This window comes from Amaranthus tricolor, chromosome 13 (assembly GCF_026212465.1).
Source record: "Amaranthus tricolor cultivar Red isolate AtriRed21 chromosome 13, ASM2621246v1, whole genome shotgun sequence".
NCBI classification, from domain to species: domain Eukaryota; kingdom Viridiplantae; phylum Streptophyta; class Magnoliopsida; order Caryophyllales; family Amaranthaceae; genus Amaranthus; species Amaranthus tricolor.
In genome coordinates, this window is record NC_080059.1 from 11,473,670 (window position 1) to 11,498,980 (window position 25,311).

The 25,311-nt window shown below is 34.0% G+C and overlaps 1 protein-coding gene across 1 annotated transcript; it reads right to left on the reverse strand.

The window, feature by feature from the left end:
* Window positions 1-2: 2 nt before the first annotated feature.
* On the reverse strand, window positions 3-25,129 carry LOC130797524 (uncharacterized). Its single transcript, XM_057660127.1, has 15 exons — window positions 24,783-25,129; window positions 20,171-20,692; window positions 19,874-19,972; window positions 19,647-19,699; window positions 17,614-17,671; window positions 16,679-16,761; window positions 14,279-14,356; window positions 11,245-11,324; window positions 10,360-10,547; window positions 9,173-9,247; window positions 8,714-8,754; window positions 8,103-8,208; window positions 1,288-1,370; window positions 422-495; window positions 3-320 (listed from the first exon to the last, which is right to left on the reverse strand). Exons 1-15 carry the CDS (start codon window positions 24,942-24,944, stop codon window positions 208-210), a joined length of 1,815 nt encoding a protein of 604 aa, XP_057516110.1. The 5' UTR covers window positions 24,945-25,129; the 3' UTR covers window positions 3-207.
* Window positions 25,130-25,311: the final 182 nt, after the last annotated feature.

Sequence of the window (25,311 nt, forward strand, 5' to 3'; positions counted from 1 at the left end):
TGGTTTTAAGTAGTGGTTGCTTTTTCTAAACAAAAGGTAATTTCATTAAACTTTTCAGAATTTTTTACAATATACTTGCACTATTCATTTAAAATTTTATTACTATTCATTTAAAATTTTATTTATATATAACTTTATAATCGTACATCGCACGAGTTTCTATACTATTATATACATTTTATTCAGGTGAAGTTGTTGTCGATATTTTCAACAAAGTGCCCTCACGGAGTTGTAGATAGATACATATTGTGCAGCCGCGTTATTCCAACTATTGTCGATTTGCATGATCTTCTTTACAAGCATCTGCCATTCATCTGGTTCTGCTCAAGAACACATAGAAGTAACACGGAGATGAGAACTAGTATCAGGATGGGAGGAATCAAAGAGAAATTACAAGAAACAAGAAAGGTAATGAGCTTACTATCCGCGTAGAATGCAAATGCTCGATCCAAAGCCCGACTCAATGACCCTTCATCAATTCCTTCAAAAACAAACCTTGGAAACAGAAGGAAAAGAAGGTTATAAGCCATTGGCGACAAATTCCACGAATCTGCTATCAAAATAAAAAATAAAGATGATTTCCCTTTTCAAAGAGAATGCAAGTTTAAAACAATTTCATTATCTGAATGTCATTCTCACTTAGGGAGGAAATGTTTGCCCGAAAAATTATTTTCCTTATTTTCTGTATGTTTTGACGAGAAACTTTTCTAGAAAACTTTGGTGGAAATGTGTTTTTCATCTCTTTATTAGCATTTTCTTCCAAAAGAAACCAATTTTCCTCCATTTTTACATCCCCAACATCTCCATCTTCCCAAAGAAAATTTTCAAAGAAACACAACAAAAAAACAAACTTGTAATCATTTGCATTATTCATTGAAAAATGATTTTTAATTCAACATTGCATGACACACTATTGCAACAAGCATTTGATATACCCTAATAAAATCCCGATTCTAAACCTAGACAGTCTATTGCATCCGAATCCGTAGGGCGAAGGGAGAATGGAAAATTTCCAGGAAAGAGAATTATAACTATTGTCTCAATTGTTGAAAGGAGTAGCATCCTAGAATACTGCCGATGTGATTCGGAGCAAAGGATCTTTTAGGGTGGCTCTTAATCAACAATCAACAACGAAATCTAGTTTCGAAGAATTGCAAAATGACACTGGACTAGTGTATGTACAATCCATTAAACACAGAAGACTACAATAGCAATATGAGATGATGAAAGTTTCTACATCAAACTAGTTTCAAAAACATCGTCAAACTATTAAAAGTAGTATATTACCCGTTTGAAATGTCATGGTTAGACTGATCGTCCATATCAAAAACTGTATCTGCAAGCCCACCTGTCTTTCTCACAACAGGAACCTGAATTTTGGTTCAAAGCAAGAGACCAAGAGAGTTTGAATTAGGTGAAAAATGTGTCGCTGCAATTAATAGGATCAGTAGTCCTACAGAAAATTCTCACACAAAAGTACTGGTCAACAACATTTTATATTACTCAGAACCCAACTAAAAACCCAATATGACAAACCCAATTAATCTGCTATTCAACTTCCTTCAATACGCTTTCACCCTGTCCTTCCACAACAGCCACAAAAGACCCAAGGGTAGAGTATCAAATGGCCTTCATTCATGCCAAAACCAAGATACAACATATCTAAAGATGCATCACGAGTTCAGCACAACAAATTCTATTTTCTCAATTCCAACACAAACACTAGATGAGAAACCACCAACGATATTATGTGTGTGTGTGTATAGTTTGGCTGCAACTTAGTACTTCAGCCATTACAAAGGTTTGCAAGTTTGACCATTCTTTCAATATAGCCAAAAGTATATAGTAGTTCTTTTGCCTTCGTATTGTAATAAGCTATTGTATAATGGCTCATTAAACATTTTCCCTTCTTATTCAAGTGAAGCTGCAAATGATGAATGCATTCAAGGGTCAATCAGAAAAAAAATAAAACTTGGTTATTACTAATGGATAAGGTTGCATAAATCAGACCCCAAATCCTGCACAGGTGGGAGTCACTTATAATTTGGGTTATGGCATGTTGGTGAATAAAACTTTGCAAGATGCATCAGATCTTCACAGCTCTGGAGGCATACAACATTTCATCACCCCAACGCCGTCAAGTAGCTCTTAATTAAGCAGGGTTTGGTGGATCGCGAGTAAACAACCTACCCTTGTAGTAACAAAGAGGTCATTTTCAATTGACCCCTGGTAGCAAACATCATTTGCAACTTTATAACCCCGAAGGTGATGTAAATGCTAACTCAAGACTTCCTAAATGATTAAGGAAGGAGAAGGACAAAAGAAAAGAAAGAAGAAGTAATTTGGGCAGAATGTATATTTGAATGAAAATAGGACAACCAAAGCACAAGAACAAACTCAATGCAATAGTATTTAGGCTAGAGACAAGACAAACTCAATCTCCCCTAGTTTAATACTCAAGAACACACTCAAAGTATTAAAGAACTCTTGTTAACCTTGGACAAACACAAAGATAGGCAAGAAGAAAACACAAAGGTTGATTCATAAAACAAGTCTGAACTTTCATTCATGAATAGCTCTCTTTAAATAGAGTTACAACAGCAAAAGGAAGCTAAAAAAAGCAAGAGAAATTAAGGTGGGACGTCCAAGCATGGGGAACAAGCATTGGAACTCACAAAACAGCATTAAATAGCCTCCAAAGCATGCATTAGGCTGATTTAAGTTGTTCCCCAAGCATGCAGTAGCTAATTAATCAGTTTTAAGTGGTAAAAGACTTTAAAAAAACATAACTAAACTTGGACCTATCAAAGTGACGTCCAACCAATATATAGGTAGCTTTACTTAATCTTCAACCCAAGTTAGATATGTAACAAATTCAGATTTAAAAGGATTAAAACCAAGTACTTCAAGAACTAAAGCAATCGGCTCATGAGATAACGTATTTGATCTTGGATCATTCTCTCCTTCTTTTGAAGAGTTTGTCCTCAAACTTGAATCATCCAAGTACGGTGACAAATCGCCCACATTAAAAGTAGCACTAACACCCATCAACTCATCAGGAAGTTCAATCTTGTATGCATTATCATTTACCCTCTCAAGTACTTTAAACGGACCATCAGAACGAGGCATGAGCTTGTTTTTGCGAAGCTTCGGAAATCTCTCTTTTCTCAAATGAAGCCAAACCAAATCCCCAGGGTTAAATATGGGTTGTTTCCTTTTTTTGTTTGCTCTCTCTTGGTATTTTTTATTCATCTCCTCAATTCTTTTCTTTACTTGCTCACAGGTTTTTTGAAAGGTTTCCACCCTCTTTTTTGCATCTTTTTCTACCATATTAGTTTTCAGCAAGGGAATCAAATCAACAGGCACAAATGGATTCACTCCATACACTACTTCAAAAGGAGAACGAGAAGTAGTTAAAGAATGAGCCCTATTGTAAGCAAACTCCGCATGGGCTAGTTTCATGTCCCAATCTTTCTGCGTTTTGCTCACAAGACCACGTAACAAAGCACCCAAAGTTCTATTTGTCACCTCTGTTTGTCCATCAGTTTGGGGATGATGAGAGGTGCTAAATAGTAACTTGGTACCAACCAACTTCCATAGGGTCCTCCAAAAGTGACTTAAAAACTTGGAGTCCCTATCCGAAACTATACTTCGAGGAATGCCATGTAGTTTGACAATTTCCTTGAAGTACAATTCAGCCACTTTTATTGCATCATCTGTTTTATTACAAGCTACAAAATGAGCCATTTTGGAAAATCTATCTACCACCACCATAATGCTATCTCTACCCCTTTGAGTCCGTGGTAGCCCAACAATGAAATCCATGCTAACACTTTCCCAAGGAGAATCTGGAACAGGTAATGGAGTATAAAGCCCTTTTGTGAAATGCCCTTTTGACTTTTGACATGTAGCACATCTCTCCACAACTAAAGTAACATCCCTGATCATCCTTGGCCAATAGAAATGCTCACCAAGAATATCAAGAGTCTTTTGAATGCCAAAATGACCAGCCAATCCACCACTATGAACTTCTCTTACCAATAATTCACGAATGCCACTTTTAGGAATACACAACTTGTTACCTTTAAAAAGATAACCATCTTGATCAACGTAATCTTTCGATGGCTTTGGAAATTCATTAGCAAAATCAGGATCATCTTTGTAATACTCCTTGAGTTGTTCAAAACCCAAAACCTTAGCATCCACCATAGAAAGCAAGTATGCTCTTCGAGATAAAGCATCAGCTACAATATTACTTTTTCCATCTTTATATTTGGAGCTAAAGGTAAATGATTGAAGAAATTCTACCCACTTTGCATGTCTTTTATTAAGTTTTTGTTGCCCATTTATGAATTTTAAAGCTTCATGATCAGAATGAAGAACAAAGGGTTTTGGTCTAAGGTAATGAGACCAATGATCAAGAGCTCTAACGATGGCATAAAATTCACGATCATAAGTAGAGTAATTCAATTTAGCCTCACTTAACTTCTCACTAAAGAAACTTACTGGCTTCTTTTCTTGAATAAGGACAGCTCCTATTCCAACCCCACTTGCATCACACTCTACTTCAAACACGTTGTTAAAATCAGGGAGAACAAGTATAGGTGCATTGCAAAGCATGTATTTGACTTTATCAAAAGCCCTTTGAGCATTTTCAGTCCATTCAAATTCACCCTTTTTTGTTAACTCGGTAATGGGAGCCATAATAGAAGAGAAGTTTCTAATGAACCGCCTATAGAAAGAAGCAAGCCCATGAAAACTCCTTACCTCATGCACATTGGTTGGAGCCAACCAAGACTTAACTGCCTTAACCTTTTCTGGATCTACTTGCACTCCTTCTCTAGTCACAATGTATCCCAAAAATGACACACTAGGGGTCATAAAAAAACACTTCTCAAGCTTTCCATACAACTTTACTTCCCTCAATTTTTCAAACAACCTCTTCAAATGCACCATATGGTCTTCATTGTTTTTACTATACACTAGAATATCATCCAAGTAAACAACAACAAAATTATTAAGAAAAGGACGGAGAACCTCATTCATTAACCTCATGAAAGAACTTGGAGCATTGCAAAGCCCAAATGGCATCACTAACCACTCATATAACCCTTGTTTTGTTTTAAAAGCAGTTTTCCATTCATCCCCTTCCCTTATTCTCATTTGATGATAACCACTCCTTAAATCTATTTTTGAAAAGACTAAGGCTCCACTTAATTCATCAAGCATATCTTGCAACCTAGGCATAGGAAAACGGTATTTGATGGTTATGTTATTTATGGATCTACTATCTACACACATTCTCCAAGTGCCATCTTTCTTAGGCACTAAAAGGGCAGGGACAGCACAAGGACTAAGACTTTCTCTCACGTAGCCCCTTTCAATCAACTCACTCACTTGCCTCTCAAGCTCTTTACTTTCCTCGGGGTTACATCTATAAGCAGCTTTATTTGGCAAAGGTGCTCCAGGAATCAAGTCAATGGCGTGCTCAATGCCTCTTATTGGTGGGAGGCCCTTGGGCAAGTCATTTGGAAATACATCTTTGTACTCTTCTAATAACTCATTTAAGGAAGATGAGTTATCACAAGAAGTACTAATCTGATCTTTGGTCCTTAGAACCAAAGCATAACCACCACCATATTCATCCACTATTTTTTCAAACTCATTACATGTTACAAGATAGTTGCTTTTGTCTTTTTCTTTCTTAGCAACTTTAGGGGGTAAGGGAATTAATTTGACTTTTCTACCATCTTTTTTTGTTACAATATACTCATTACTTTTTCCTCTATGCTCCGAATTGTGATCAAATTGCCATGGTCTTCCAAGCAGCAAGTGACAAGCATCCATGGGAATTACATCGCACCATCTTTCATCTTCAAAGCCTCCAATAGAATAAGAAACCAAAGCTTGCTTCCTCACCCTTATTCCAGTGCTATCATTCAACCAATTCAACTTGTAAGGTTCTTCATGATCTCTAGTAGCTAACTTCAGCTTACTCACAACTTCAGATGATACTACATCAGTTTGTGCACCACTATCAACTATAACATTGCAAGTATTCTCTCCAATTTTGCATCTAGTATGAAACAAATTGTGGCGTTGCTTCAAATCAGCTTGTGGCTCACTAAATAGCACTTTTCGAACCACCATCATATTGTACTCATCTTCTGGTTGTATTTCCTCCTCATAATCATCCTCCAAATCTTCCACTTCATTTGCCACAAAATTATACATTTTTTCCTCTTCATCCATAATAGCACACTGAGTAGATGTTAAAACAGCCTTGCTAGGACATTCACTAGCAATATGTCCTCTTCCATGACATTTAAAACATTTCCTCCTTGTTGCAAGTTCACTAGGCGACACAACAGCCTTTTCTTTTGATTTTTCGCTTATAAAACTAGATGGGAAAGCCTTACTTTGAAAAGTACTCCCTTTTGAGTTGGAAGGAGTAAACTTCGAAGTACCTTTGTAAGGAAACTTAGGCTTTTCCTTCTCTTTCTCTTCCTTGGATTGTGCTTCATATTTCAAAGCCAATTTGCAAACATCACTAAAAGAAGCATAATGAGTAACTTCCACTTTTCTACAAATATTTTTGGACAGCCCTTTAATGAAACGAGCAATTTTAAAGGCTTCCTTCTCTTGCAAATCACAAATCAAACATAGTTTTTCAAACTCTCTAATGTATTCTTCCACACTCATCTCATTTTCTTGTGAAAGATGTGTAAGTTTCAAGTATTGCTCCTGCTCATACTCCTTACTCACCCATTTATCCCTCATCTTTTTTTTAAATTTTTCCCAAGAGTCCATTTTATTTTTTCCTTCTCTTCTTCTATTTGCTTTAACATTTTCGTACCATAAGGCAGCAAGTTTAGTGAGTTTAAGAACAGCAAGCTTAAACTTCTTTTTATCATCATACTCCTTATATTCAAACACGGTTTCAATTTGCCTTAGCCAATCAAGAAATGATTCGCTATCATGACCTCCATCAAACTCTGGAAGATCAATTCTAAGCCCCCTATCTTCATCAAAAGATTTATAATTATTTCCACTACTAGAATCCTCATTTTCAATCTCACCAATTTTTCTTGTAGCTTTTAAAAGTATATCAGCCATAGCATCCATTCTTGTATCTTGCTTTTGTTTTTCAATCTCACGCTCTTCATTTTTTTTCTCCATTCTTTCTAACCTCAAATTGATTGATCTCAATAGCTCAGCGAGGTTTTCTTCAGCCATAGTTTTTTTTTTTTTTTTGTGTTTATTTTGAATGAATTAACACTTTGAAACACTCTTTAAAATACCAAAGCTCTGATACCAAATGATGTAAATGCTAACTCAAGACTTCCTAAATGATTAAGGAAGGAGAAGGACAAAAGAAAAGAAAGAAGAAGTAATTTGGGCAGAATGTATATTTGAATGAAAATAGGACAACCAAAGCACAAGAACAAACTCAATGCAATAGTATTTAGGCTAGAGACAAGACAAACTCAATCTCCCCTAGTTTAATACTCAAGAACACACTCAAAGTATTAAAGAACTCTTGTTAACCTTGGACAAACACAAAGATAGGCAAGAAGAAAACACAAAGGTTGATTCATAAAACAAGTCTGAACTTTCATTCATGAATAGCTCTCTTTAAATAGAGTTACAACAGCAAAAGGAAGCTAAAAAAAGCAAGAGAAATTAAGGTGGGACGTCCAAGCATGGGGAACAAGCATTGGAACTCACAAAACAGCATTAAATAGCCTCCAAAGCATGCATTAGGCTGATTTAAGTTGTTCCCCAAGCATGCAGTAGCTAATTAATCAGTTTTAAGTGGTAAAAGACTTTAAAAAAACATAACTAAACTTGGACCTATCAAAGTGACGTCCAACCAATATATAGGTAGCTTTACTTAATCTTCAACCCAAGTTAGACATGTAACAAATTCAGATTTAAAAGGATTAAAACCAAGTACTTCAAGAACTAAAGCAATCGGCTCATGAGATAACGTATTTGATCTTGGATCAGAAGGTATGGAGAACAATGATGGTAAAGATAGAAAAGAACAAACCATTGAATCTAAAACAATAAAAAGAAACTTCATAGACATGGGAACCTACCGCTCCATACCGCATACCAATCATCTGAGCAAGGCCACATGGCTCATATATAGAAGGAACCAAGATCATATCTGCAGCAGCATAAAGCATATGTGATAACTCTTCACTGCAAGATGCACAAAATAAAAAAGCAGGTAAGCAGCTTAATGTCATAGCAACAAGCACAAACAATATCTGCATTAAACAAATAAGAAAATTTGCAGATCCTTGGAATTGTAATAGGTATGATGCCAGTAGGAAAAGCACAAGGTAAGCCACAAATACTTTTTAGTTCTCACAATACCATTCCCGTTGATAAGACATTGAGGAGCATGGACAATGGCATGTGAATTTAATTTCTAGCATCCAATTAGTCACTCAGTGTCCACTATTATGAGCTTGAACTCGATCCATTAACTAACACATTGAACATGGGCAATAGAATATCCTGATAATCATTTTGGACACACAATTCCCTAAGTTAAGGAATTTTCTTGTCGCATGAGATGATTTGAGGCTCTCCAAGGCAGCAACCCAACATTAATACAATAGCAGATCTAAATCTCCGTTTCACTCTTCCCCATTGTAAAAAAGAAAAACAATTTGAAATTTCAATATCACAATAAAATTACCTATATATTAAGAGGATCCGAACATTAGAACCTTTGTCATGCTGTAAACAAAGAAGTACAATTGGTTAGCTAACAATAATAAACATTCCATACTAATAACTTCATAGCTACAAATTGTTTTAGATGGGAAGTGGACAGAAGACCAAAACAATGGTCGGTAAGAATAATGCAATCATTAGACAAAGAACACAATAATTACATGTTTCATCTCTCTAGAGATTTAGTTTTGTCAATTATGCACATATATAGTCTTTTTTCCTAGGTGAGCTCATGACACTGACTTCTAAGAATCCAAGTCCCAGTCTATTTCCACTCAATTAACTCTTTCACTCTCTTACTGAACAATTACCCTTCTGCTTTTTTTGAATTTTTTTCACTGTTCTTAAAATTCCAGGACAGTCTTGTGCTTTTAAGAGAATGATTATGACTTCCAAAGGTTCAAGTGAATATGGCCATTACCAAAGTTGCAAGGCCTTCAAATTCCCTTTCTACTTGGCTATTTGAAGCTTTTCCCAGTACAACCATCTGTCCACCCTACAAAATAGGAAAATAAGTCTCAATCAACAGACATAATTAACATCACAAGGGCATCTTAATAGACAACAAAGTGTTATAACAAAAGAGAAGAAACAGTTGCAGTAGAACAGTTCAGACTAAAAATATTTTTCTTCAAAAAAAGAAGTATGCGCGTGTTACAAGAATTTAGATACTTTTTATTTCATTAATGTTTGCAGATGCTCTCCTGGGAGCTGCTAAAATTCACCGCTTTCATGTTGATGAAAAACAAGTGTAAAGTTATTGCACATTATCAGTAATTACACAACAAAAAATCAAGGTTTTGTCCACATAGTTACACCACAATCTCCAATTCACTACGTTCATGTTGATGAAGGACAATCATAAAGTGTCGTATATTATACTGGTTACACAACACAAACCATATGACAATTTTGACCACATATTCACTCCACAATCTCCATTGGCACGAAAGAAAAGGGAAGGGAATAGAGCCCCACATGTGACATAATCACAGAGAACACAAGATCTCCACAAATATACACTAGCGATGTTTTCTTAATACAAACAAGTAAGAAGATATCTACTGTAACAGAATTCAAAAGAGAAGAGTGTAAAATGTTCTGGAAGACAGTAAAGTCTCCACAAATATACACTATCGATGTGTTCTTATTACCAACAAAGAAAAAGATATCTACAGTTACAGAATTCAGAAGAGAAGAGTGAAAAATGTTCTAGAAGACAGCTTATCACAAAATATTGAGTGTGAAACAGTGGAAGTTACATTTATAATGCAAGAATTTCAGGTAGACTAAAAGGACAAGACTGGACTATAATATAAAAACACAGATAAATTAGTCCAAAAAACAAGTGGAAATGAATGGTCAAATTTATGAAATCTAACACCCATAGGGAACAACAGCGGTTTTCAATGAAGATGCAGCTTATATGAACCATGGAGCTATTAATTATACAAGTTGGTTGACAAGGTCAAAATATCAGTACCATTCTGTGTGCACAGGAAGAGTTTTTAGAGAAGAGGAGTCGCACAAAGTGAACAAATACACAGCACTAACAACCAGCAAAAGCATCATAAGAAAATGATAGCAGGCTCATCAATATCAACTTACTAAATCTTCAACATGTTTAATTGCATGGCGGATCAAATGGAGACCTTTTTGAGCAACCAACCGCGTGATGCAGACAACCAAAGGTATCTCGTCTTTCAAATGAGTATTACGATCAACGGACTTAGCAGGAAGCCCAAGGCCTCTTTGGATGTACTCTTTGCATATGGCCTTCCCGTCAAGATTTTGTGCTGCCAACACATGCACCAAAAAGGAAAAACAGTAAGGCCAATTCATAAATGAGATCACTGGACTATACAGAGACAACACGAAGGTACGGTCATTTTTTCTACTACTAGTCTTATATAGCAATGCCCGAATTAGTATGCTTTATCTTCTAATAGGGGAATTTTACTGCAAATGACACTGTTTTTCATTATATGTTGAATCCAGTGTTACCATATAGCAACAAGAACAGCGCATTACCTCAATGCCACTAAGTGGCTCCCTTTTAGATGGGGTTAAGGGCTTGATTGTAAACATCACATGCAAATTTAACAAGCAACTTAGACACGAATAAAGAGCAAACACAAGCAGAAATAAATTTCTTAAAAGCTGCAAGGTGACTTCTATCACTGTAGCGACACTGAAGCCACAAAAATAAATCAACGTATCACAAATGTATTGAAAGGTTTTTAGTAATCTGCAACCGAAATATAGGTCGAGACAACTAAATCGCAAAAGCCCCTTTACGACATTACGGCGACCGAAACAACATTTTTTGCTCTATGCTATAAACACCAAAACCTAAACAATAAGATGCGTTCATCAGTTTATAACAGACTATAACTGAAAACATGTCTCCGATAAACAATTTCTAGTTCTTGACCTAAATTCCAAACCCACCCCTCCCTCAGTAAAAATTCCAATACTGTTTTTACATTTTACCATCAAACTTAGCTGGAAGGAACGGATCAGTAGCAGGGTTCCATAAGGTAGTATCTATGCCATTCAAAACACCATTGTACCTGCAAGAAGATCAGAATATCAAGATGGAAGTTGACTACATGATTATGAATATGCTGGCGCACTAGCTAAAAGGTGAAGACCACATAAAAAAATTCGATTGTTGCCAAATAGAGTGATTCTCATGACAAACTCTATGATTCACCATCAAATAAAGAATTTTACTTTCTTGAAAAGGAGAGAAAGTCTGAACATAAAACAAAGTAACATGAGGTCATCTATGAATCCATACCACAGAGCCACAGTCCCCACGATCCCACCTAGGCGGGTTATAAAGTGAACAAATGTATGCTACCTTACCCTAGTGATAATAAAGTTGTTGTTTTCGATTGACACATGATAGCATACACCATATGCAAGTTCACATAAACAAGAGTGTACATGAATTAATGAGCCACCAAATAAGTACAAAAAAATTGATATTTCCTCCATAACCTAGCTCAGAAATCAATACTATAGGAGAACACAATAAAAACCAAAGTCAGTTACATTTTTTTGACAAAATAACAATATACATTTAAGACGAGAAGCCCTAATTGTAGTGGAATCAACTCATATTTAGAGAAAGTATGGGTTGTGGGCTTTCCTTTATTTTTTGCTTGAACAATTGTTTATGCTTGTGTCACCACAAGTACTTCGCTTAGTACTTTGTCAGCTTTAAATTAATTAAAGTCGTGCACAAAGCATTTTTTTAAAAGAATAAATAAATAAGTCATTTGTTGCAGATAAATAGATTCATGATAGATCGTTGTGGCATACAACTAAATTGGTTTTTTGTGGCATTGTTCTATCACCCTACCCATAGCTACATGGTGTGGCTCATAAGTTCTTTATTTCCAATACTAAGTTCAGTCTTGAGCAACCCCTTTGTTTACGATAATGTTTATCCGCATTCTTTTGGTATCTTGTTAAGGAGATTAATTAAACAATTCATTCTCATCTGTCCTAAACATTTCAATTATCAGCAGAACTGGTTTTTTTTTCTTTTGCTTCACTTTCTTTATAGCTTCCCACCTCGATTTTGTTCATTCATTTCCTAAATTCTCTTCTTTTAATTACACCAAGATATCTCTTATGCCCTCTTCTTTCCACATCCATTGAACAACTTGTCAAAGTACTCCTCCCATCTATCCTTGATATCTTCGACATGAAGATTATTCATTTATTATAAGTCCATCTTGATGAAGCTAGATTAATAATTTTAATTTTAGATCATATTGGACTATAGTAAAATGCTTATTAAATTAAAGTACTTCTTATTTATATGAAGTAGCAAATGATGTTTGCAATCAAGGGTCAACAAACACCAACCCCATCTTGTATCTAGTTTTGTAAGGCCAATTGTTATTATTGAATGATGTATTGAAAAATCAATAATGAAGGTTTTGTCAATTGTTGCTTCTAAAGGGCACTTCAATACACAAAGCGTCTCCACACAACAAGGGTCAGAAAATGCACCGAGATCCAACCATAGGAGTGTAACTAAGAAAAACTTTACCCTACATTTCTGCAAGAGGCTGCTTTCAGGTTTCAAACCCTTTCATAGGTAACTTCAATCAAGTCATATGTTGAAGAAATCGAACTTTGCATTTTATTTCCCTTGCTTCAATCTTCATACCATAACGTAATCTTTAAAAAAATTAAGACCAAAACTTGTTTGTTGGGGACCAAACTTTTTGAAAATTTCATAGATTAGATAAAAATTTTCTTAGAAATAAATTTTCCTATCACAATCAGCCTTCATCAAGGCCCGACCCACAGCCCCTTTGTTTTTGCAGCTGTTCTAGATGAGATAACTCGATAAAACAAGGAGACGTACCTTGGTTCATTTTGTTTGTAAATGATAATGTTTTGGTAGATGAGACAAAGGATGGTGTAAATACTAAGTTAGAACGATGGAGAAGGGGTTTGAGTCACGAGGTTTCAAATTAAGTCGGAGCAAGACAAAGTACATAGAGTGTAATATTAGCACAAACAAGATAAAGAGAGGCACTATAAAGTTGTAAGAGAAATAAATCTCTCCTAATGGATACTTCAATTACCTTGATTTTAAATCTCAGAATATTGGGAACATCTAAGAAGATGTGATCCATAGAATTAGACATGGGTGGTAAAAAAAGACTAGAATATTATGTGATCAGGGTGTGTAGAAGGGCAAGTTTTATCGAACGACCATTAAACAGTGCTACTATATGGAAAACAATGTTGAGCTTTTAGAAAGGATCATAGAAATATGGGAGTAACGAAAATACGAATACTTTGATGGATGAGTGGGTACACATTTAAGGATAGAATTCCAAATGAAGATATAAGAAAGTATTTAGGGATTGTAAATCTCAAGGAAAAGATGAAAGAGAATTGTTTATGATGGTTTTGAACATGTACAAAGACAGAGTATGAGTGAACAGATTTTGGAGCTCGGGAAACATAAAAAGAGGGTGAGGAGGACCGAAGATGACTTGGATGATCAGAGTGAAAAAGTATATGAAGGATCTAAACTTACAAAATAAGATAGTAGAAAATCAAAAGGAATGGAGAAGAAGAATTCATGTGAAAGACCATTGACACTGATAACTGGTTCACTTAGCCGACTCCAATCTTTTGGGATTAATACTCTAACATTGTTGTGTATTCGTCCCACCAACTTTGCTATATTTTCTATTTAGGAAATTATCCTACTCTCCTCATTAATTTCATCCACATATTCAATTCCTTTCATCACATCAACTTATTTCAAATATTATGTCATATTCCCCACCCCAACAAAAAATAATAACACCACAAATTAATAAAACAACATTTGTAATTGTTGCAAACTCAAGGGGACAAAGAAGTATATTGCATTAATTCATGTTACATTCACAAAAAAAAAAGCACCTTATGTAAACAAACTTAAATGACATATGAACCAGATGTACCAAATAATAGAAGACACAAGAACTACCGGAGAACTTACTTTTCACGATATTTGATTAGAGTACTCGAAAGCCAACCAGCGTTAAGTGTTTCCTTGAGATAGGAAGGTGAAACTGTACTGTAAGAATGGGAAAGCAAACATCATGTACTGGAAAAAGTTAAAAACTTAAAATCTCAAATATGACTTCAGAAGGAAAATTTGAACATTTTGTATCAAGATTCAATCCTAACAATCTATCAGCAGGTATTTTTTGAGTCATTGATTATTCAGACCAAATTGTGGAGCTCATATAACATATGTTAGTATGTTACTCATTGCTACAATAGTATTGTGCTATGACTAAACAAAATTAGCAACAATCAACTAACCATACAAACTGAGATTCTAAGGGAGAAAAGAGGTTGCAATACATTCATTACAAAATGTAGGTGTTCAACTTTATATTGTTAATGACAGCATTACATTGCTCTTTATAGTGAAAATTAAAATTTCATACACTTAGAATTAAGCTATCAAATTAAATCTTACAATAACAATTGTTACTTCTTACAGAAAATAGCAAATTTAGTTGTATTACCCATAAATTTTAACAAAAAATTATTTAGAAACTATATTTTCAACTATTTAAATTTGAAATTTTCCAGTTCAAAGTTGATTTTTTAAAAATTTGATTTGAAATAGAATATTTCGATTAGGTGAAAGTTAGTTAATTCAAATTATAACTTGTAAATTCAAATTTAATTTTTACTCTTTGAATTTAAGACCAAACTAAACCCTAAACTATAAATATAACCCTCATTCTCTCTTTTACATTATCAACATTTTCATCTCAGTTTTGTTTTCATTGGGTTTAATACCACTTTAAAATTATTATTTTTTAAAAAATCTACCTCCTCTTGGCAATACCAACTCCATTTTAGAATCCTATTTTTTAAAAAAAATTTCTTTTGCTTTTCCTCAAATTTGTTCCAATCTCGACATTATCTTTTAAAGTCAACTCACTTCCTTTAATTTTTGTAATGTCATCTATCACTTCATCTTTCAATTTTTTAATTTCTTTTCTTTGTGTTGTAATTTCTTTCCAAAAGTTTCAATAAGTTGACTTTTTACTTTATGTAAAAATATGTTTTAAGCTTTCAAGATATACTTCAATATAATGATGGGTATGGTCTTGGACCCTAAGGTTCTAGAACCGACCCAACCCGACCCTAATTTAAGGTTCTAGATCCATATATTTTGAGACCTAGATCCGACACATTGACCCTCTTGTATTTATTTTTTCAAAAAGCTTATAAATACTATCATGTGTATCTTTTGTTTGAATTGAAACTTTGTTATATTTTGGTAAATTTTTTGATTTCCAGTTGTGTGGTCATTTTATTTCTACTTTAAAAATTGAAAGACTTAATGAATATTTCGTTTTGAAAGAACTTTAATGTTGGAAAACTTCATGTAATGGTTGAAGAAAATACTTGTTTGTAGATGTTTACATAATTTAACACGAATGGGAAAAATTTGTACAATATGTTTTTTATAGTTTTTTATTAATAATTAAAAAAATATAGTATAATTTTGGACCCAAATTTTTCCAAACCCTTTAGGTCCGTATCTGGGTTCAATAAACAAATAGTTTCTAATCTAGATCTAGTTGGAATCAACTCAGATCCGACCCGTGCCCATCCCTACTTCTATATTTTAGAATAGGAATCAATTTAGGTTATTTCATATTATTGTAGACGTAGAGTTGGAAACTTCGTGAACTAGGATTATTAGGAATTGTATATAGTTAATTTTCAGTGTACATCACTGTAGGAACCGTAGGATTTTGTGTTACTTGTTTAGGTGAAAGTATGTGATTACAATTTATTTGGAGTTGCATGAATAATAATAATAATAATAATAATAATAATAATAATAATAATAATAATGATAATGATAATGATAATGATAATGATAATGATAATGATAATAACAATAATAATAATAATAATAATAATAATAATAATAATAATAATAATAATAATAATAATAATAATAATTGTTACTTTAACAAAAATCAAATCCCTCCCCTCCAAATCCTTTCCCTCCCATTTTATCATCCAAACAAGGGATCCCTCATCCCTCCAAATCAACCCCCCCCCTTCTATTTTCCATCCAAACACACCCTAACACTGTCAAAGGTTGAACCCAAGATTTTCCCATATAATTTTCTAAAGTTAGAAGGGTCCAATTTGAAGCATTACACATGTGACATCACATACCAACATTACACATACAACTGGCTAGGACATTTATAGAAGACATACCACCAATACATGGAAGTCATCTATTGACAACTAATTCTCTAGGAACGCAAAAGTCAAAATTCTAACATATCAGGAATGAGAAATGCTATAAAAACGCCGTGCTCTTCCACAAGAAAAAGAAGATACTACTTACACAACTGCATTACTGTACACAATACCCCCTTTGAGCAAACTCAACCGCTCTGGATTATGCCCAATAGTTCTTTCATCGACTGCCTGCAATAACAAACAGGGGTTTCGCAGATGTCAAGAATAAATATGGTGAAAGAGCTGCATTTTGCAAATTCAGTGCTTTTCATCAGAAAGTTATCATTCGATGCTAGCGATATGCTTCTTTACACTCGCCAGTTAACATATAATACCTTACAATACCAACAATTTAACTCAATTACTACGTACTACACAAAGTCAGAGACCGAAAATTATACACGAAACCATAATATCCAAGCCAATTTTTAAATTTCTCCCTACCTCTGATTTTACTTTTTATGGATCATATCAGCGCATGATGTTCCTAAAAAAGGTTTTCGAAAATGCTATAGCAAACCTCAGCTCAATGACATCATGTAATTTCTATGATAAATTCATAATAGTCAACTGATATAATATTCACACTCAGCACAATGTTCAATTTTTTACCTCTATTTATAAAATCTTTCAAGTTTTGATTGTAACATGCAATAGAAATTTTGTACCAATTTTTAACTTTTCAAAAAAAATGACAATAAATTGCAAACCCTTTCTTAGAAGGGAAGAGGTCTACATATATCTTGAAAAACTTCAATTTTCATACGTATCAGTTACTTTTTTGTGAGTAAATATCAATAATAACACAAAAGAAAAATAGAAGAAATTTAGATAATAGAAAATCAGCATGAATTGATAAAAACCACTTATAATTGGAAGCAACAAAATTAGTTTTAATTAGAAACATCAGCATAATTTAGTAGCAAGTAGTCGCTTCTATTAAAAATAATTAGTTTATGAAAACTTGATGAAAGAAAAGAAATTTCTTGCAACAAATTTCTTTCAGAAGGATATCTACAATACTATAATAAGAATACTCACCTTGTCAATAGTCGCATAAAAATCTCCATCAAGACCGCACTTACCAAATTGCTCTTTTCTTCAAAAATGAATAAACGATAATTGTAGTTAGACCTTGGAGAAGTATTGATAAAGCTATGACAATCAATAAAATATCTCTGTGAGTTATCAAGCACATAAAACATATCTTAAAAATTAAATCTTTGAACCTAGTAAAAAAAATCTAGTCTTATTATTCTTAATATTTGTACTCACCTAAACCAATCTAAAGTTAGTTGTTAGTTAATTCCCCATACAAATTCATTTGAACTATGTGAGATGACCTAAACTTGGATTAACTAACGTAATTTAATTTTCCTATAAGCCACAGATATTTAGATAATATTAAAAATTTGTCTGAGAAATGAAATGTTCTAAACTTGTAAGAGAAATTAGATGTGCTAGTCAATAGATGGCAATAATGATGAGTATAGAAAATTCCTCAATGATGTAGAAGCTTATGATAAAGGAATGAGTGATCTAATTACTCATTTCATATTCTTTGTGAAAGAAAGAGGTCCATGAGATTCAAAACTTGTGAAGGGAAAAACAATGAGAAGCTAAAGGTGGAAGATATTGGTGTGGTGACACATAATGGTGTCCAAAGAAGATCAGGGTATGAGGTATGTGTCCTCTATAGGTGGTTCTTTGAAGATCACATGGGAAAGCATGATGCCTCATGAAAGGATGGACTGGAGTAGGACCAACTTCAATATATTTGCAAATTGGTAGTGGTCGCCTCAATGCAAATTTAATGAAGGAAAATGTAGGTCACCAAGGAAAGTGACATTTGATTATGAGGAGAATTTGGTCTTGAGGAGAAGATTGTTGAGCTTAGACTCAAATTTTCCAATGTAAAGGAGATTACCAAAGCATGGACAAGCCAAGTGATGAAAGAAGGCCAAAATCCTAGTGCTCAAGAAAACACAATTGTTTCCTCGAAAAGCTAAATGCAATAAACTAAGCTCGGGTAAGTAAAGGGGAGATGATTGGGCAAGCCTATGCTAAGGCAAGCAAATCATGTGAGAACTTCGCTTTTTGAATTTCCTTTGCATGAAAACATTGTGGAGTATGAGAAATCATACTATAAAGAAGGCTCCAACAATCAGAAAAAGAGCATTAAGTACAGTCATCTTCATTATAGGTTGTGAGGAGGGATAGAACTTGTAAGTGAGAAACTCCATTGGATTGCATGTGTATGTAACTAGACACACTTAAACATTGGAGAGTGTGTTTAAGTGTGTCTGAATTTGATGTGATTTGTCTAAATTATCATTTAGAAATACAAATCGTTTGATTAGCGGGAAAGCACCGAACCCATAAAATACTCAAGTGTGTGGGAGTTTGATTTGTTGCACTAGTTGGCTTTGTTTCTCTTCCTCATCACCTTTTTCTTTGCTCGGTGTGTCCCATTTACAAAAAAGAAACAGAACTAATTCTTAAGTCCCTAAAACACATTTTCAACATTTTTCAGCTTGACACTCACTTCCAAAACTTACATATGCTTTATTTTAATTTCTTTTTATTTTAATGATTTAGCAAAAACATTATAGATGACAAGATATTCTTTCTCTTCATTTGATCCTAAAACATTCATTTTGATCACCTTCATTTTTAATTTCTTTTCATTCCATCGGTTAAGTTCTATTTCACAAAACCGTCAAACTTCTCATTCAAGTCATTAAATATTCTTACTTACACTTCCACTTTATTCCTCTCGTGATAAAAGGTCACCTCACTATTTTGACACATGATCCCCCCACACACACACAACAAACACGCACACATTAAGAATAATATATAACAACTCCACTTGCAATAATTTAGCCCCTATTCTCCTAAGCCCCCAAAGGCAAACAAGGTCCATCCCTTTCCTGTCACAATTCCCCACTTTTATAATCATAAAAAACAATATGGAACAGAACAATACAAATAAACAAATAATTTTGTCCATAAACGACCAAAATGAGCAAACAAGGGTCACATCATAAATTTACAAGGCCATAATGGCATACCGGCATTCTCCATAATGTTCGATGTTGTGGATGGTCAATACTATTCTTGGTTTCTGAGAAATGAAACAATCCCATTACAAATATGCAATAGATCAATGAAGGAGCCCCAACATTCTAAAAATAAAGAAAGAAGGAAGCAGCATTCGAATAAGGAAAAGGAGGAAGCAACAATATAAAGAAGTATAGGTTGAAAAAGATAACATTAAAAAGATCAACTATGTCCTTGCCTTAAGTGAGAGTAGATGGTACATGTCCCAATAAAGCAAGGGAAGCGCAGTTGTCTGCCATTCATGAACATGAATTATATCTGGTTGTGTACCAGTAACCTGACAAAAAAATCACTAGCGAACTCATAATGGACAGAATAATGATGTCATATGGCAACTTTAGTCTTAAACTTGAGCACATAATTTGAATATGAAACACAACTATTATAAACAATCAATGAGAGAGAACTATACCACCTTTGACTACTTTAATCAAAAAAAAAAATATTTAATGAGTCAAATGGTTATTACACAAACCTGCATGTACTCGAGGCATGCACGACTGAAAAACAAATATGCCTCCAGCTCATCATACGAACCTCCATATATTCTCTGGCCTTTAAAGAAACGATTGCTTGGTTCAATTAAAATGATGGGGATACCTGTAACCATTGCACGATAAGCATTTGTTGGCACCCAATCACCATCGTGGTATGAGTTATATGTGCAGATTAAGTTTAATTCAGTTATCTGCTGCTTTGGAAGACACTCATAGAAAGGAAGCATAACATCCACAGTATGATCACGAGACAAACATGCCCGAGCAAGTCCAGTTACCACATCTCCAAGACCACCCACCTTTGCGACAGGGGCCATTTCAGCCGTAACATGAACTATATGAATGGATTCTGAATCCTTGTCTACACTTGAAGGTTCTTCTATAATGACATCAGATGAAGTAATGCTTTTTTCCCAGAAGGGAATTTCATCATCAGGTGATGGCCATTTAATGTTTTTCAATGTTAAACCAGAAGAGCTTGCTCCTCTTTGAGTACCCACCTGAGGATGGACGGAAAAATATATATGAGATAATCGAACTTAACATGTAAGCATCCTGGAACAATTATTCCTCACAAAAACACATCAAACATAAATATCAACCAATAAAACCAAGGCCAACTAACCTAATTCTAGAAAGTTAGATGAAACATAATATGGTATATTTTTCTCTTCTATCCAATACCACCTCGTTCCTCATTTCGTTATCACTTCAAGGTAACGAACTACATCTAAGTTGATCCTAACCTTACTCAATCCGAATACCATGTGTAATTGACATTGATACCTTGATGTTTCTTATTCATTATGCTATCATGAAGGAGATTACAACAAAATCAATGACACTCTAAAGTTTGGACAGGCATAACATCTTCCGTTACGTGATATACACATTATTTACACTAACCTCCAAAACAAAAGTCAAAAAATGATAAAAATAAATAAATTTATGCATCTATTAACATCAAACTCCATAAGTCCAACCTGAAATTCTCTATTACTATTCCTTTTAATTCCTCTTCCACAAAAGGGTACCTATAATCACCCAAATTTTGTTCATCATTAAATGAATTAAAAATTCCTAAAAGCCTGTTTTGTTAATAATAAATGGTGGGAGCGATAATGAAAATTTGGTATAATTTAGTTTATAAAAACTATTGACAAGGTGGATGATCATGTTTCATACTCTAATCAATTTTACACGGGATGAATAAAAATTATGAAGAAAAATTGGGTGCCTCTTTGAGGTCTATAACGGAAGAAATGTCGGGGAAATTTGATGAATATTGGTCGGAATATAATGTTTACTTATCTTGCGCGACTATTCTAGATCCTATATTCAAAGTAAAATTTGTTGAGTATTGTCTAGTGAATCTTTTTGGGATGATAACGGTTTAGAAATTGTTTCCAATGTGATGACTATATCGAAGTTTTTGTTTGATGAGTATAGGCTTCAATCTTCGACTTCCCACCTGAGTTTTAGATTAGGTCATGAGGACCTACTTTGTGATTATGATAGCTAAGATTCTAGAATATCAAGTGGGCAATCGAAACTGTCATGTTCGGATTCATATTTGGCCGAGACCCCACTTGGGCAATCGAAACTATCATGTTTGGATTCATATTTGGCCGACATTTCTTTGAATATTGGAATATAATGGTAAGAAAATCCCCGACATTTCCCCGACCAATATTCATCAAATTTCCCCGACATTTCTTGGAATATAATGGTAAGCAAATCCCTGGCCAATAGTGTAAGGTCCAGATACTTGGTGACACTTTGTTGCTAATACCCCAAAACATCCAACTCAATATTACGCCCTAGTTTGTGACAGTTTTGATTGTCCACTTAATATTATAGAATCATAGCTATCATAATCACAAAGTAGGTTCTCATGATTTTAGAATCGGAGGGAGGAGCAACTACAATCGAGGAAGTCGAAGATTAAAGTCTATATTCATCAAACAAAGACTTCAAAGTAACCATCACATTGGAAACAAGGTCTAAATACTTATCATCCGCAAAAAGATTCACTAGACAATACTCTACAAATTTTACTTAAAATCTAGGATCTAAAATAGTTGCGCAAGACATGTAAACATTATATTCCGACCAATATTTAACAAATTTCACGACATTTCCTCCGCCATAGACCTCAAAGAAGCATGATGTTCATTAAAAGCCAATAATAAGTGACGATGAATAAGCCAAGCACCTTTAAAATAAAAATTTCATTGTTGGAGTCTTAACAGCTGAAAAAAATTGTCACATCATAAAAAAACCTTAAGAATTTAAGAATTTACAATAAAAATTATTTCTTAGATTGTATTAAACTCAATGTCGAATTTAATAACAATTTACAACGGTAAGTCTTAATTATCAAGCATAGTAAAAGAATCCCAAAAGCTAAGTTTTTACTAGCATTAATCAATTATTTGCAAAGGCATTGTTCCTTTTAATAAAAAATAAACAAAGGAAAACTATTAATAATACAAAAGATGAGAAAAATTGAAGAACAAATAACAAAAACCCATAAAATATTCATCACCAATGCTCTATGAAAATCCTTAGTTACCAAAAGTCCATCACATATAATCAATAAAGAAAACTATTAACAATTATGCAAGTCCTATAACAAATTGAAAATCATAATAAATCAAAAGAAAAAACTAAAAAAAGTGAATTTATCGGTCTAAATTGTAGAATCTTGTGTTTCCAATGATTGAGCTTCAAAAAAGCCAATAAATGCCAAAAACTCTTGTCATTTCAAACTTGAACTTCAAATAGCAATATTGATGTGCTCCCAAGTGTTTCTCAATATCGACCAGTTGAGAAATCCGAAAATCCTTGTTGAGAAATTTGAAGTTGAATTCGAAGAGATTGAAGAGATTGTATAACCAAGAGAGATTGTAATGATCTTCAGATTTTAGAGATATGATTTTTATTTGGGGAAAACATTAGGGGTTTATTTTGGGGAAAATGTTAGGGATTTGATTTTTAGGGTTTTGATTTGGGGAAGATGTCAGGGATTTGATGTTCAGAGAAAGCAAAACTGTTACTCCCTCTGTCCTTCTCAATTTGCACCTCTTTCCATCTTAGTTTGTCTCATTCATTTTGCACCTTTTGCTTTTTTGGCAATTACCCCACTTTCTTTCTTTAAATCTCATCCACAAACTTATTTTCTCTCTTCATCTTAACCACTCGTTTATATCATCCAATTGTTTTATGTCTTATTCTCCAACTAAATTTCACTTTTCACTAAATTCCACCCAAATAAATTGGGTGCATTTTCATAGGGACGAAGGGAGTAATTCCTAATGGACATTAAGTTAGCAACCCATTGAAGAACCCATTTTCAAAGGCCTCTTTTTAGCCCATATTTCAACCCATTTAGAACTCGGACCATTTTAATATTGATAAAGCTTATTTTCAGTTCAACCCATTTTCAACTCCATCTTCTCAACCCTCCCAAAATGGGTCTAGTATGGGCTGAAAACGGGGTCAGACCCCTTGAAGAAAAATGGAACAAAATAAACTTTTTTAAAAAACAAATTCTCAAAAAAAAGCTTCAAAAACTTTTAATTCTCAAAATAAGAGTTTTTGTATCGAGCCTAAGATCAGGGTTTGTTCGCTGCGAACAAGAGAAAAAAATTTACCATGACTTTGTTCGATGTTACAAATAACAAACAAAAGGAAGACAATGTCATAATGTTTTAAGGGACCAAAAAAATAAAAACAATGTGTGTTCCCTGTTGATAACAGCAAACACACTATTTGTTTTTTTAAACCTTGAAACCAATGTAACATAATTCGCTAGTTAAATTGCTTTCTAACTTCACGATTCGCTCAAAATGACCCTAAAATAACCCAATACCGACCATTATTCGCTTATTTTGATTCCTGGCAAGGAAATCAGTGAATCATATGACAGTGCTTCAAACGTTATGACATTGTCTTCCTTTTATTCGCTGTTAGTGACAGCAAGCAGTCGTCGTGAATTAAAATCCCTTCGCTTTAAGTAAGAGCGAACAAACCTAACTTTAAGCTCAGACACAAACAATTATTTTATTCAATTTTTCACCCCTTTAACACCCCAAAGCACCACTACCATGGGAAGGACATAACACATTCAATGAAACAAGTCAAAATAAAGTCATCCGGGCTCATTCCCATTACTGACATGACATCTAATAACAATAACCAGACGCCCCGGAAATGATCAAGCACTTGCTTGGTTAAAAGAAGAAACGGGAAACAATCTCATATGAATACATTAATCACAAAATACTACCAATATAACCAACATTACAAAAACTTCAACATCTCACAATTACAAACCAGCTTAATAAACTCAATCAGCATATTACCACAGCACAGCAACAAACAATCCCTGAGTTTAATGTTTAAACTCCCAAAAGCACATATCCCAAAACCACAAAAAATGTATAAAAAAAAAATTAATACCTAAAACATAAAAATTACAAAATATGCGCAATTTTATGACCTAATAAACTTCAGTACCTCAGGCATTGAAACAAAAAGATCACAAAATCACAACACCAAAATTCAAAGAAGCCTATGCATGATTACCTGAAGTGGAAGGCGAGTACTGTGAGACAATGGCCAATTGGTTAAAAAATTTGAAGTTTTGGTATTTAAACTTAAGGGCAGATTCGGATTTTGCGGGTTAATTTGCTGTAAACTCGAACAAGGACTCGAAAATGGCATTCTCACTACAATAACAAAACTCATCTACAATGGAGTATAGTGGATTCAGTACAACTACTAGAAATCCTCCTTTAATTTATGCTTTATGATGGTCATTACATTACCGCCCATGGAGAAAATGGATTTCGATGAGCACAGAGAGCAAACAAAAAAAGGAAAGAATATCCTCGTAAGCGGTTCCGTCTATGCCAGGTGCTTGACGTCTCTTTATGGAAGTTAGTTTTAAAGACATTTGCCCCGTTAAGTTGATACGGCAAATGCCGGAACCCGATCTGAATTTGACCCGAAACCCAATTGAAAAGTTTAATGATCATAATTTAATCGTAAAATTATCCAATTTAATAATTATTCAATCCGATAATTCTCCGATTAGAAAATCAAAATGATAATA

What these genes read in the sequence shown, in the direction of transcription:
- LOC130797524 (XM_057660127.1), bottom strand. Translation starts at nt 24,944, where the DNA reads ATGAGTTTTGTTATTGTAGTGAGAATGCCATTTTCGAGTCCTTGTTCG. An exon ending in GAACATTATGGAGAATGCCG is followed by an intron (nt 17,672 to 19,646) that starts GTATGCCATTAT and finishes TCATTTTTGAAG; the next exon opens with AAAAGAGCAATTTGGTAAGT. An exon ending in TTGGTATGCGGTATGGAGCG is followed by an intron (nt 1,371 to 8,102) that starts GTAGGTTCCCAT and finishes ACCAAAATTCAG; the next exon opens with GTTCCTGTTGTGAGAAAGAC.